The sequence below is a fragment of the Pseudochaenichthys georgianus genome, chromosome 7 (assembly GCF_902827115.2).
Source record: "Pseudochaenichthys georgianus chromosome 7, fPseGeo1.2, whole genome shotgun sequence".
Taxonomy (NCBI): Eukaryota; Metazoa; Chordata; class Actinopteri; order Perciformes; family Channichthyidae; genus Pseudochaenichthys; species Pseudochaenichthys georgianus.
In genome coordinates, this window is record NC_047509.1 from 43,303,003 (window position 1) to 43,318,291 (window position 15,289).

General features: G+C 43.0%; 1 protein-coding gene across 1 annotated transcript in view; it reads left to right on the forward strand.

Annotated features, from left to right (window-relative positions):
- Positions 1 to 476: 476 nt before the first annotated feature.
- anpepb.1 (alanyl (membrane) aminopeptidase b, tandem duplicate 1) overlaps positions 477 to 15,289 on the forward strand; it is a 29,836-nt gene continuing 15,023 nt past the window's right edge. Inside the window, exons 1-11 of the mRNA XM_034087779.1 lie at positions 477 to 771; positions 2,254 to 2,545; positions 2,844 to 2,986; positions 3,314 to 3,450; positions 4,935 to 5,061; positions 6,041 to 6,195; positions 7,164 to 7,277; positions 7,377 to 7,520; positions 7,694 to 7,759; positions 13,825 to 13,890; positions 14,009 to 14,181. Coding sequence (XP_033943670.1) covers positions 492 to 771; positions 2,254 to 2,545; positions 2,844 to 2,986; positions 3,314 to 3,450; positions 4,935 to 5,061; positions 6,041 to 6,195; positions 7,164 to 7,277; positions 7,377 to 7,520; positions 7,694 to 7,759; positions 13,825 to 13,890; positions 14,009 to 14,181 — 1,697 coding nt within the window. The 5' untranslated portion in view covers positions 477 to 491. The remainder of the gene's footprint in view (positions 772 to 2,253; positions 2,546 to 2,843; positions 2,987 to 3,313; positions 3,451 to 4,934; positions 5,062 to 6,040; positions 6,196 to 7,163; positions 7,278 to 7,376; positions 7,521 to 7,693; positions 7,760 to 13,824; positions 13,891 to 14,008; positions 14,182 to 15,289) is intronic.

Genomic DNA, 15,289 nt, shown 5'->3' on the forward strand with positions numbered 1-15,289 from the left:
TAAATTTAATTAGGAAAAGGTTTTTAAAAGGTGGATACTGAAATGTTTTAAAAAATGTTTTAATGGATATTTTTTTTATCTTAAAATAAAAATAACTGATACATCATTTAATAAAAGCAACAGTTTTCTTTCAAGCGTCTAAGTCTGATAAACGCTGAACATCTCAGTGTGCTTTTTGGATGCAATGGCAGAGCTTCCTCAAAACTGAATATTTTTAGAAAACTAGAACTTCCTCTGATGAACTTTTCCAAACCTTGGTTTTATTTCTTTCATGTTCAAAAAGTTAAATTATTGTAAACAAATGGTAGTTTTCAGTGTGAAGACTCCTGACGGAGCCAGCGCTTCACCAGGTGAGGTCAGCATTTACAATGGCACTGTTAATGTATCACCTGCTGGAAGAATGGGAGGGGAGATGCTTGGGCACATAAAGACGTTCACCTTCCAGCCTCCATGCACTGTCTGACTGTGGGGCTCCAACACAGGCACACAACATGGGGAAAGGTTTCTTTCTAAGTAAACCTCTTGGGGTAGGGTGTATGATCCTCGGGGCAGGAGCAGTGGCCACCATCATAGCTCTGTCTGTTGTCTACTCACAAGAAAAGGCAAAGAATCAGGATGGAGGAACACCAACTAAACCCCCTGCCACGGCTGCCCCGTCCAATGAGCCTTGGGACAAGTATCGGCTGCCCAAGAGCCTGTTGCCGCAGCAGTACAACGTCACCTTGTGGCCACGGCTGCTGCCTGACTCCACTGGACTCTACATCTTCACTGGTGAGGCTCTCTGCAGCACATGACACACAATGCCTTTTATTATTTAAGAATTTGGTCTGTAAATTGTTTGATAATTCTACGCTTTAAGGTCTTTAAGATAACAAAACATTTATATTGGGGGATCATTATAGAACATTACAAATTAAAACATATTTAAATAATCAATCATTTTAAGTAGGGGTGTCCAACAATGTTTCACTGAGGGCCACAAACAGAAAAAAACTCAAAAACGAAATTATTCAAATGTAGGTTAATTAAGAAAAAAGAAAAAATAACCTACATCACAGCTCTCCATTAACAGAGTTTCATTTATTTTCTCGCAAAAAGCGTTGCAGCTCGTCCCTTAAAACAGAAGCCTCAGAGTGATTATAATAAGGGGAGATATGAAGGGTATATTTCAAGCTGGTTACGTCAATAAGTTATTGGGCTTTTTTTATCAACCAAGATTTGTTTGAAAGAGTTTTTTATTTTAACTGAATTTATTTAAAAATGTGGCTTATTAACACATACATACTATACTGTGTAATATATGTTTACATATAAGAAGTACAATATAAGACAAGCACGAGTTTCATGTGTGGGCCATATTCCACTATACTTTTAGAATTTGCTGAGGGCCAATTAAAAATGGACCACAGGCCTCAGTATGGCCCCTGTCCGCAGTTTGGACACCCCTGATTTAAAGCTCGGATGCAGATTTGTAACAATCTGTCAGAAAACCTTCATTTTTGAGCTATTGGGTTGGAAAGTGCTGATCACAGTTTAAAGGGGACCTATCATGCAAAATGCACTTTGTGATGTCTTTTATACATAAATATGTCCCCCCCCCCCCGGTGTGTCAGGAGAATCACAAAGTGTCAGAAAACAAAACCCTCTCTCTTTTCCTCCGTACCCACATCTCTAAAAACGGGAGAACAACGGAGCTGATCCAGATTTGCGTCCGATATGACGTAATATCGGAAATGTGGGCTGGCTTTACGCTCACGGCCCTATCAGAAACGTCAGTGTATCGGAAACAATGCACGACGTGTTTTGGACGTAATATGGTCTGTGTCCGTGCAAGCATCGCTAACACTCAGAGCTAACCTGTACTGGAGAGAGTGTGTCACCTTGTGGTAAACCCGCAAGAGAAAAAGCCTTTGAGCTCCAGACTGTTTCAGAAATAATCCCTGATGTGGTTTGGAACATGATGGCATTTAATCACGGCAGCATTTAGCTGCATCTCGTAGAATTCTGAGCAGGCATTAGATCCCCCTCCTCCTTTTTTTCTTTCTTCAAGCTAAGGACCCCGAACCTGCAGTTCTCTAAACAGGGCTGAAACAGAGGGATATGAAGGATGTCTAAAATGCATGATCTGTTTGGTATTTTGAGCAAAACACATCATAGACATGTTTTTTATATATTTGTATATATCTGAGACCCATAATATATGCCTAAACATGGCATGATAGGAGACCTTTAAGTTACTTCATGTTGTTTCAGGTGAGACCACGGTGGAGTTCAAATGCGTTGAGGACACAGACCTGATTCTTATCCACTCCAATAAGCTGAACTACACCGACTCAGCTCACCTCACCTCAGTCGACAGCGGGGTCAAAGCCCCCTCCATCAAGTCTTCCTTCCTCCAGAGTGAGACTCAGTACCTGGTCCTTCAGCTCGATGGTAAACTGGTTAAGGACCACATGTACCAACTCCACACTAAATTTACCGGAGAGCTGGCTGACGATCTGGGGGGCTTCTACAGGAGCGAGTACTACGAGGACGGAGTGAAAAAGTGCGTCTATGTAGTGTCCGATGACGTGCTTTGAGACAATACCTCGCTAACGTTTGGGAACATTCACAAGCCTGCAATGACAAACATTGAATGTTACAAATACGTTTTCATGCAATACATTTCTTCGCCTTACACACACGTAAAACAACTGAACCGTTGACTTTAATTAAATGTATTATGTCAACAGATTTCACATACTGTATTAGGTTAGTTGAAAGAAATAATATTAAGTTTAATTAAAGATGTTAGGTTCAACTTAATACTATTGCTAATAACTAACCTAATCATTTGTCGGCAGGGTTGTTGCCACAACTCAGATGCAGCCCACAGACGCCAGGAAGGCTTTCCCCTGTTTTGACGAGCCAGCCATGAAAGCTGTGTTCCACATCACGCTGATCCACGACATCGGAACAGTCGCCTTGTCTAATGGCGAGCAAAAAGGTAAGTTGCTCTTCACTGAGAATAACATTTTCACAAAACTACAGTGGAATATATGAGGAGGACAAAGTGTAGGCGGGATGATCAGCTGTTAGCTGGAAACCATTTAGTTTGACATCAGGTTCTCTGAAGGTCACCCACCTTGCGCTCACTGTTGCCAGTAGCTTGCTACTTAAAGGAATGCTGGGTTTGTGCAGGATGTCCCTGTGGACAGCACGGTGTGTTAAAGTGACATAACACACATCATTTAATAACCACAACATATATCACTCAAAAGCATTAAGAGAGAATGCAATAAACATTCTATTCAATATTATTTATCTTTTGCAGAAACAAGCAGTGTCGTTATTGAGAGTCAACATGTGCAGAAGACAGCTTTCGGTCCAACTGAGAAAATGTCCACGTACCTGCTGGCCTTCATTGTCAGTGACTTTGCTCAGATCAATAACACCATTGATGATGTGCTGGTAAGTGTATAATAATTCAATAATATGTTGTGTGTCTTTAGTGATTGCAGCTTCTCGCTCCATGATAGCTGTAACCCCCTAAACGCACCAGGAGCGTCTGCGCTGTGTTACGGCCGCGCCGCGTTACGGCCGCGCCGCGTTACGGCCGCGCCGCGTTACGGCCGCGCCACGTTACGGCCGCGCCGCGGCGTTCGCAAAGATCGCGGCCACTCTAGTCAATGGGTGCTATTCCACCAGACGCTCGAAGCGTCCCAGAAGCTCCTCGCCGCAAGGACTTTCTAAAATATAGGATGAATCCTATTTTTGACGCGGCGCAGCGCGGCGCAGGCAGGAAGTGATGAAAATCACCTTGTTGTCTGCTTTGCTGGTTGAGGGGTGCACCGGGTGAACCCAACACCGGCTCCTTCTCCTCCCCCCCACCACCGTCTTTCAAGTAGGAGAATACTGCAGCGTTCTCCTCCGGTTTACAGGCACTGTCAATTATATATATGATGAATGCATATTGTTTTACCACTAAAATACAGCAACACATCTTTGATTCATGTCGTTTATAACTGGAATATTACAATTATTATTAACTGTGTCTGTAGTCTACAACACAACAACATAGGAAATAACAACAATAAACCCGATTTAAACAGACACAAACATAAACCATTTAACTACGTAGCCTACTACTTGTAGAAGTACAAATATCCAGGAAATATTCCAAAATCAACAACAACTGCGAGGCTGCACACACGACGCTCCGCTTCCGCAACGTTTTGAAATGCGCCTGGTGTGTGAGGTCGCAGGAGGAGGTCGCAGCGTGGCGCAGCGCGGCGCAGACACTCCTGGTACGTTTAGGGGGTAAGAGTGCGTTTAGGGGGTAAGAGTGCGTTTAGGGGGTAAGAGTGCACGCCACCATGGGGTCTTTTTGATGAAACTAGTGGAGGGCACTGAAGTCATAGGAATCTTTAAATGATACACGTTATGAAATAGCTTTGTTCACTTTTGTGCCTAAATATATGTAGAAGAGCGATTTCATCAATCAGGACACGTGCTAATTGATAAATGATAATTAATACAAATAGTGTTACGTTGTTATCTTCTCAAGTGAAGATATAACTAGAAGATATATTGTGTATATTTTTACTAAAATAAGCTGTACTTTCTCAAGCTGGCATTGTTAGGCAACAGTTAAAGAAGGATTTTGCATTTTGGAGGGAGACACATACATACATAGAGAGAGAGATAGATAGATAGATAGATGGAGAGAGAGAGATAGATGGAGAGAGAGAGATAGACAGAGAGAGATAGAGAGAGAGATAGAGAGAGAGACAGAGAGAGATAGAGAGAGAGACAGAGAGACAGAGAGAGATAGAGAGAGAGACAGAGAGACAGAGAGAGATAGAGAGAGAGAGAGAGAGAGAGATATACAAAAGGTTGTCATGTGTTTTATGTGTCTTATGTAATGTTTAAGATAAGATGTGCTTTTTGTTTAGATCCGCATCTTTGCCAGAAAGCCTGCTATTGATGCTGGGCAAGGACAGTACGCCCTCAACAAGACTGGACCCATCCTTAAATTCTTTGAGGGCTATTACAGTTCCAAATACCCTCTACCAAAGTCTGGTGAGTCCACCACACATGATGTTCTGAGGCAATGCTTCATTTCAATATCCTCCTTTTGGCATGTATCTTTGTTAAATGTATTCTTGTTGCATTCAGTAAGTACTTCCCTTTGTTTTGCTCAACATGTAATAAGTGCGTACAATACAGCTACATTAAACAGCTGTTTCACTCCCCTTCGTGGTAAGTAGGTCTTGCTATCATGTTTACTGCCATCATGTGTGCTTTTATGATCAACCCCAAAAAGATCTCTTTTTAGTGTTAGACATTGACCTCCACCTCAAGTGAAACCGCTGTGTCAGTCATTCTGAACCCATATAAAACATGCTCGTGCTTCATCTCTCCTCTTGTCTATTGATGGAAGACTTATCTGTTCATCACGGGGATGTGTGTGTGTGTGTGTTTATGACATGGCTTTGGGAGCGGCATCTGAGAAGATCACAACAGAATCAATTATTAACTGTAATTGTTTTAAGCAATCATACACGAGAGGCCGTTCTTGAACGTCATTATTGGTACGACAGTACTGCGGCAGGACCGAGGCGCTTGCGCCGAGGTCCGTACGCCTGTACTGGAGGCTGCAGGCAGTTTGCTGCAGGCAGTTTGCTTTTCAGCCCAACGGTATACCGTTTTTCTCAGACGCGGAGGGATACTGACTTGTTGTGAAAAGGCACGTTCATTTGACCGTTGTTTGATCGTGGAATCAAACACGCCTATTGACCAATCAGAGAGCTTGCTCACACCTATGTGTTATAGAATAAGTGTTTCATGAGAGTTGTAATCCATCATCACCTCTTCATTGGGCCCGCTCAATCTGTCCAACCCTGGTTTTGTTAAATTGTTTTAATTTCTCTTTCTAGGCCACCCTCTCTCCAGATTACATATTTTAACTAAGGTGCAGTTAGAAACGACTTTTGTCAACTTATAAAAAAATAGTAACTCCACATGTAATGGACCACAAATCATTTATTTTCCAATGCAGATCAGATAGCTCTACCAGACTTCAATGCTGGAGCTATGGAGAACTGGGGTCTGATCACCTACAGAGAGACGGCTCTGCTCTACGACGAGTCTTTCTCCTCCAATTCCAACAAGGAGAGGATTGCTACCATCATCGCTCATGAACTGGCCCACATGGTTAGGTTTCAATACTACAATTTAACACTGTAATACTAAATGTAGTATTTGTGCAATTTAAAATGCTGTATGAGCAGCAACGCTTTAACTGGCGGTGAAAGAAGTATTCAGATGCTTTCCTTGAGTAAAAGTACCAACACTTTATTTTCAAAATACTTAATTACAAATAAAAGTCCTGCATTATAAATCTTACGAAAGCAAAAGTACTTAAATAAGTATAAAAGGCCAAATACATAATTGGAAGTAAAATTGCCTTTATGTGTGTATATAATTATATTTATATATGAGACATTTCTAGAAAATATAGTTGCATCAAGTAGCATTTCACTAAGTTCTAATTTACTTTTTGTCAAATATTTAAATAATTTGACTTTTTTTATGTTAATAACAAATGTATCTGGGTCTCTGTGCACCATGCAGACCTGCCTGTCTAAATGTATGTTCAAAGTCATTATAGTAATCACTTTTGTTACTTCTGCTTGTCATGTGAACATTTACTCAAGTTCGATACTTAAGTACAACTTTGAGGTACTTGTACTATACCTGAGTATTCTCACTTAATTTGACTTCATACTTCTTCACTACATTTCAGAAGACAATATTGTATTTTTTATTGATCTGAAATGGACCATTATTGAATACTTTTGGAACTTTTATAATAATTTGATGCCAATACTTTTGTTTACTCAAGTAACATTTTGAATGAATGACCTTTACTTGTAACAAAGTACTTTTAAATGTATTATTGCTACTGTTATTTAAGTCCAAAATCTCAGCACTTCTTCCACCACTGACGCTTTCTTCAGTTTGGGAACTCATTTAATAATAACAAATATATTTAGAGAGATTGTGCATGACCTTGAAAGAGAAGCTTAGTGGTACTCTCAGGGCTGCAGATCTGAAGCGCTGCTGTCTGGGTTATTTGTTGTATTTCACGTTTGGTCCTGTGCTCTGTGCTCTCCCTTCAGTGGTTTGGTAATCTGGTGACCCTGAGGTGGTGGAATGACTTGTGGCTGAATGAAGGGTTTGCATCCTATGTTGAGTACCTGGGAGCTGACAACGCTGAACCCGATTGGAACATAGTAAGAATTTGCCTCTCATGGCCTCAGCAATAAGAGCAGTGTAGGATGATGGTGACATTGATTGAAGTAGTCTGTTTTTTCTTATTTGTCTCATAATAGACAGACCTCATCGTGCTCAATGACGTCCACAGGGTGTTTGCTGTTGATGCCCTGGCCTCTTCTCACCCTCTGTCCTCTAAAGAAGAGGACATTCAGAGACCAGCCCAGATCAGTGAGCTGTTTGATGCCATCTCATACAGCAAGGTGACCTCACACTGTCAGGCCTTAAGAGAAGCAGGACACTTTGCCATCTCTGATCCTAAAATCAATACTCCCAATTACTTTTCTCCCATAATCAGTTTTCTCACAAATATGCCATATCATTTGCTACAAAGTCTGGTCTTCATAAAGTTTTAAAAGTGTTTTCACATCCCCAGGGAGCATCTGTTCTGCGGATGTTGTCGGATTTCCTAACTGAAGGAGTCTTTACACAGGGACTCACGGTAAGAACTTTATAAAGATCTTATAGTCTCCATTTATTTGGCAAAGTTAAGAATGTGGCAATGAAAAACTGAAACGTTGACTTAAATAAATGCATTATGAAAAACACTTACACATTAAAGCTGCAAGCAGCGATAAACAGGCCTTCGCAAGTCAACGCACACGTTGGGGTATTTCAAGGATCCCTGCATGTGCAGCACTGAATCGCCATCGTCACGAACCAATCCATATTAACATTAACTCACATTTTTCTGAGCATGTGCACAAATAAGCTACTTCCTGCCAACACTTTCGTTTCGCAGTTAACTAACATCCTCCCTGTTAACGCGTGTGCCCAGTTCTGTGTTTTTTAGGGGGCTCTCGCCCCCTTCCCACGGCAAAACACAACAACCCTATCGGTTAACTAAGATCATCACTGTTAACGCGTATGCCAAATTTTGTAGGAGTTGCCTACATGCGTCGCTAAACCCCAAATAAGTATGTTGAAGTATTTTAGGGGGCGCTATAGAGCCACCTTGCCACACCAAAACACAACAACCATATAAGTTAACTAAGATCATCGCTGTTAATGTGTTTGCCAAGTTTCGTGCTTGTACATGCATCACTTAGCCCAAAATAAGTACTGTTGATGGGGAACAATGCGTAGCCATGGCGTTCTATGACACCGCACAAGCCTCAGCGTCTGGAAAGGTGAATGTCTTGATATTAAGCTGGCCAAATATGAAGGTGATCTGATTAACCTGCTGAGAGCTGTAAGCCAAAGTCTAGCAACAGTAATTTCCTGTGGTCACAAGGGGGCGCTATGACTATGATCGAAAATTGGCCTATAGATGTCTTCAGGACGGGGCTTTTATCAAACGTGTGAAGTCTTGAAAGGTTTTGACCATATAGAGGCGAGTTACACCCAGACACACCACTTTCACTTTGGAGCTTCCCCCACCTCTGAAGGCTTATCTGATCACGTTTCAGAGGGATCTGAAGAATCTGGGAGGAGGACTTTTTTGTCCAAAAGTTGTTACTTCCTGGTCCCAGCAGGGGGCGCTATGTAGATGAGTGACTTTGGTCATGCAGCCGTCTTCAGGGCGGGACTCTCATCATCCATGAGGAGTATACGGTTGAGATGTTTTCCACCACAGCGACACGGCAAGATCGTTTGATATCGACAAAAAACAAACGATAAATTGTGATTCTCCAAGTCTTCTGATGGTACTGGCCACATATGGAGTCGATCGGATTAAAACTGTAGGAGGAGATTTTGACACGGGCCCTGAAAAGGGCAAACATGGCAAAAGTTGAAAATTAAAAAAAGATGGCCGACTTCTTGTTTGGTTTACGATATGCCTCCCATTCACTTTTTTTTGCGTCCCATCATGCTACATATGCATACAAAAATGCAGACTTGTCGGTGAAAGCACAACAACACACTGCTTGTTAGGGGGCGCTATAGAGCCATTTTGAGTCCACCAATTATGAAACCCCCAAAATATCAATTTTCTCACCAATGAAACCCCCAAAATATCAACATTTTCAACAGACCTTACAAGTGTGTGAAAAAATCTCCGTCTTCTGAGCATGTAAGGTCCTCAAAAAGTCAATTAATTTGGTAGAAAAAAATAATAAAAATAAAATAATCACAAGGATTTCAATAGGTCTTTGCCCCGACTCCGTGAATCTTGACCCAGTGGCGACAATGCCTATTGACGCAGCAACCACTGTATGTAATATTCTTGTTTAATTAGACTTCTCTATTTCATTTATTCTACTCTGTATAATTGTTCTGTAGTTATTGTAGCTAAATCGGCGCTTTTGAGAGATTTTAAATCTCAGATCTGATCACGTGAACCTGTTACACAGGGCTCAGTAGGCTATCAAGCGTGCATTAAAATAGGCACGGTCTCTCAGCTGATTGCGTGAAGTGTACAACAGCGTGGAGTGGTCATCTGCCAGCTAAAAAGCATTCAAATAGCGGATTCAAAAACTGAAGAAGTCAGTGTGCATCTTGACCCGGTGGTGACAATACCTATTGACGCAGCAACCACTGTAAGTAATATTCTTGTTTAATTAGACTTCTCTATTTCATGTATTCTACTCTGTATACTTGTTCTGTAGTTATTGTAGCTAAAACGGCGCTTTTGAGAGATTTTAAATCTCAGATCTGATCACGTGAACCTGTTACACAGGGCTCAGTAGGCTATCAAGCGTGCATTAAAATAGGCAGGGCCTCTCAGCTGTCGCCCATCAGCTGTAGAGAGTTAACTAATTAGAGGGGCGTGGCTCCACAGCTGTGTGAACTCAGCAATCAGGCGTCCATTTAGGTAGCTCTTTCCTTGAGCGTCAGACAGACAAAGACATTGGAGTCCTGCGGGAATCTCTAAGATTGACAAAGACATTGGAGTCCTGCGGGAGTCACGAGGGTGGCAAAGAGGAGGCAAATCCTACTCTGATTGAGCTAAGTTTTGCTGGTGTCTTATTTTTCTTTTCTTTAGCTTTCTAGCCCCTCATGCTATAATCATGTGTATTTTCTCCATTCCTGTTCATGTGTCTTCTCGCAATTATCACTGGCCCCGTGTATCTCCTAATCGCTCGTCTATCCCACGTGCTCCACTGACATCCAACATCTAGTTTCAGGCGGCCTGTGGAACTGCCAGTCAGCTGTTCCTAAGGCTGACTTCATCTCTGGCTACGCCTCCCTGCAGACCCTGGATTTCCTTGCTCTCACTGAGACCTGGATTACTCCATTCAACACATCCAACCCAGCAGCTCTCTCCGCAGCATATTCCTTCTCCCATACACCCAGACCCACTGGCAGAGGAGGGGGCACTGGTCTCCTGCTCTCTCCCAAATGGAGCTTTTCCCTCTTCAAGCTACCTAACTTCACTCCTTCCACCTTTGAATTCCATGCCGTCACAGTAACCCATCCTATACAATGAACCATTGTTGTTCTCTACCGTCCACCAGGCGCCTTGGGGGACTTCTTGGAGGAATTAGATCATCTCCTCTCACACATCCCTGAAACTGGCCCTCCCGCTGTACTTCTCGGAGACTTCAACCTCCAGACGGGGAAGATAGACTAACTAACATCTCTGTTAACCGCCTTTGCTTTCTCACTGTCTCCGTCTCCACCAACTCATAAAGCTGGCAATGTCCTTGATCTCATATTCTCAAGGAACTGCGCTACTTCTAACCTCTCTGTAAACCCGCTCCACACATCCCATCACTTCTTCATTTCATTCTCTTTACCCCTTTCCAAACATAACAAACTAATCTCTTCTCATCCTGCACCTGTCCGCCGTAACCTCCGTTCCCTCTCCCCCTCTACCTTTGCCTCATCGGTACTCTCAGCCCTCCCTTCCTCTGACTCGTTCCAACTACTACCTCCAAACTCTGCTGCAGAAACTCTCCTCTCTACTCTCTCATCCTCTCTGGACTCTCTCTGTCCTCTCACATCTCGAAAGGCTCGTCAGTCCCCTCCTGCTCCCTGGCTAAATGACGCACTGCGTGCTAATGGAACCGTCCTTCGGGCAGCAGAGCGGAAACGGTGGAAATCCAAACACCGCGACGACCTCCTAACCTATCAGGCTCTCCTCTCCTCTTTCTCTGCTTCGATCTCTCAGGCAAAAAGCACTTTCTTTCAAGATAAGATCCAATCTTCCTATTCCAATCCTAAAAAACTATTTTCCATCTTCTCCACCCTCTTGGACCCTCCCAAAGCCCCTCCCCCCTCCTCACTTCTGTCAAGCGACTTTGTTAACCACTTTGAAAAAAAGGTTGATGATATTCGCTCTTCTTTTTCTGACTCAACTTTACTCACCACTGGGTCACCAGACCCTCCTTCCACCCGCACACTAACCTCCTTTTCCCCTCTCTCGCCAATTGAGGTTCTTACCCTCATTACCACTGCCCGCCCTACCACCTGTCCTCTGGACCCTATCCCTTCAAACCTCCTTCAGACTATCGCTCCTGATATTCTACCGTTTCTCACCCATTTCATCAACACTTCTCTAACTTCTGGTCACTTTCCAAACAGTCTCAAGGAGGCAAGAGTAAACCCTCTCCTAAAGAAACCCACTCTCAACCCGTCTGATGTTATAAACTACAGGCCTGTCTCTCTCCTCCCGTTCCTGTCTAAAACACTTGAACGCGCTGTCTTTAAACAACTCTCCTGTTATCTCCATCAGAACAACCTTCTGGATCCGCACCAGTCTGGTTTCAAGGCAGGTCACTAACAGAAACTGCCCTCCTTGCTGTCACTGAGGAACTGCACACTGCTAAAGCAGCCTCCCTCTCCTCTGTCATCTTGTTGGACCTGTCTGCTGCATTCGACACGGTGAACCATCAGATCCTCCTTCACACTCTCCAAGAGCTTGGAGTTTCAGGCTCTGCACTTTCCCTCCTCACCTCATACCTCAAAGACCGCACCTACAGGGTAACTTGGAGAGGGTCCGAATCCGACCCTTGTCAATTAACTACAGGGGTCCCTCAGGGCTCTGTTCTTGGTCCCCTCCTCTTCTCCCTGTACACAAACTCGCTCGGATCTGTCATTAGCCCGCATGGTTTTTCATACCACTGCTACGCTGACGACACCCAATTAATTCTGTCCTTTCCCCGCTCAGAGACCCAGGTCGTCGCACGCATCTCTGCTTGGCTAGCTGACATCTCTCAATGGATGTCCGCTCATCACCTCAAGCTCAACCTTGACAAAACTGAACTGCTTTTCCTTGCGGGAAAATATTGTCCCACGCTTGACCTGACTATCAACATCGGCACCTCTGGTGTTTCCCCGACTCAGACTGCAAGGAATCTGGGTGTGACCCTAGATAACAACCTGTCCTTCACTGCAAACATCGCTGCTACAACCCGTTGCTGCAGATACACGCTTTACAACATCAGGAAGATACGTCCCCAGCTGACCCAGAAAGCGACGCAGGTTCTGGTCCAGGCTCTCGTCATCTCACGCCTAGACTACTGCAACTCCCTCCTGGCTGGTCTACCTGCATGTGCCATCAGACCTCTGCAGCTCATCCAGAATGCAGCGGCTCGTCTGGTCTTCAACCTTCCTACATTTTCCCACACCATGCCGCTCCCCCGCTCCCTCCACTGGCTTCCGGTAACTGCTAGAATTCACTTCAAGACACTGGTACTTGCGTACCATGCTGCGAATGGATCTGGCCCTTCCTACATCCAGGACATGGTTACACTGTACACCCCAACGCGTGCTCTACGCTCTGCATCAGCCAAACGACTCGCTGCACCCTCGCTGCGAGGGGGACCCAAGATCCCATCAGCAAAAACACGTGGGTTTGCTATCCTGGCTCCAAAATGGTGGAATGAGCTCCCATTGACATCAGGACAGCAGAAAGCTTACACACCTTCCGGCGCAGACTGAATACTCATCTCTTTCGACTCCACCTCGAGCGATAGAATTACTAACAAATGACTATTAACAAAGCACGTATATACTAATAAAGGACTGGCTTATCTATAGCCAGTTGAGTAGCACTTGAAATACTTGGCTCTATGAAACCTGATGTACTCATATGATTCTGTTTTCTTCAAGGTTGTGTCTTCCTGGTCGAATGTACTTATTGTAAGTCGCTTTGGATAAAAGCGTCAGCTAAATGCAATGTAATGTAATGACTGTCAAGCTCAGGCCCTAATAACTGTATTAGGTTAGTTGAAAGCAATAATATTAAGCTGAGCCTAATATTTTGTATTTAAACTTAATATCATTGATTTCACCTAACTTAATACAGTTATGTACGGAGCCCTGTAGGGTTCATAGAGAGAAAAATAAATAAAACGAGGCCACGCTTTATTAATTTGTGCGCACGATATACTTTCTCGTTTGCACGAGATACTTTGTTATGCTTAGACACATCGAACTTCCCGATTATTACGCCATATTATTAGTTTTATGAAGAAGATGTCCGGTTGCCAGGGCGTGTGTGTGTGTATGTTTGTTTGTGTGTGTGTATGTGTCTGTGTCTGTGTACAGGTCCCCTGCTTTACTCTGAAACCTTCACCTCTAAAGAAGTAGTGTGTGTGTGTTTTCTCTGTACCCCTGCAGAGCTACCTGAATACGTTTGCCTTTGGGAATGCAGTCTACACAGACCTGTGGGAACATCTGCAGATGGCATGTTATTTTATATAGATTCTTAAGATTTTAATGTTTAATGTTAATCATGATCTCCAGTACATACCATACTGTTGGCTGTTACATAATTTGTTTTCTTGTTTTTCTGCTTCCAAAGGCTGTTAATAATACTGACACCCCACTTCCTGACTCTGTCAATAACATCATGAACACCTGGGTGCTGCAGATGGGCTTCCCTGTGGTTACCATAGATACCCAGACTGGGGGCATATCCCAGAAGCACTTCCTCTTGGATCCAGACTCTACGGTCACTGTTGAATCTCCCTTCAAGTGAGTACACTTCTTTTCTTAAATCCACTCCGTAAACCCCCAAATTAGTTACCAACACTTTAAACCCTTTCACATTTAACACACTGCAGTTCATTAAAAAAACTAGAGAATGCAATTCCTGAAGAAATTGCTAGTGGGAATGCTTTATGCTGAAATGCTGACGCTAAACTGCTATGCTGGAATGTAATGTGTAAGAAGAAAGTGAATAATTAAGATTGAAATTATACATGAACACTGGGGGCTTGAATGTGTGATGAGAGAAGAAAATAAAGTAAAAATGCTTGGAAAAGCAGCAGAATATTTGAACTGCAAACTTTTGAACTAACTTGATGGCGAATGATCTGTCGCCATGCCAACAGCATTTGATGACATCCCATAATATGCTTAGATGTGTTGATGGCTGCATCGTTACCAAACCTGTGAAGTTTTGGGCCGTTTGGAGCATTTTCACTGAAGTTATGAGAAAACCGTGTTTCATGGTGAGCATTGAGTTGCCATGGCAACGACATTTGAAGAAATCTCAAAACTGTCCCGTAGATATCTTCACGGCTGGACTGTTGGCACACATGTGAAGTTTGAGCACTTTTTGAACATTTTCATAGGAGTTATAGCATCGTCTTTTATGGCGAGGAATGCGTTTCCATGGAAACGCCATATGATGACACCCCGAAATTGACGTAGAGCTGTTGAGGGCAGGACCATTAACCATTATCTGAAGTCTGCTGCTCTGAGCATGTCAGTTGGAGCGATGACATCATCGTGTTCCATGACACAGGTGTATATATTTGAGCTAACGACGTGTCCAGATATCAAACGTTTCCATGGTGATCGAATAAATGTAGCAAAGGCTCAAATGTGTTGAACAACACATTTGTAACAGGTTTGTTAATTGACCAACAAATATGAACAGTTGGAAGATTGAAAATGGGATTATTATTAGGATTATTTGTAGGTCATTGAAAAGTAGAATCATTTAGAAAGATGTGAACATTGAAGTTTCTATTTTAGAAAAGCTGACACTGCAGTGCATCGCTGGTTTTAAAAGTGATTTATAAGAGTCATGGTTAAAGACGTGCAATACTTAAAACGTTTATAAAGATCCTCTGAG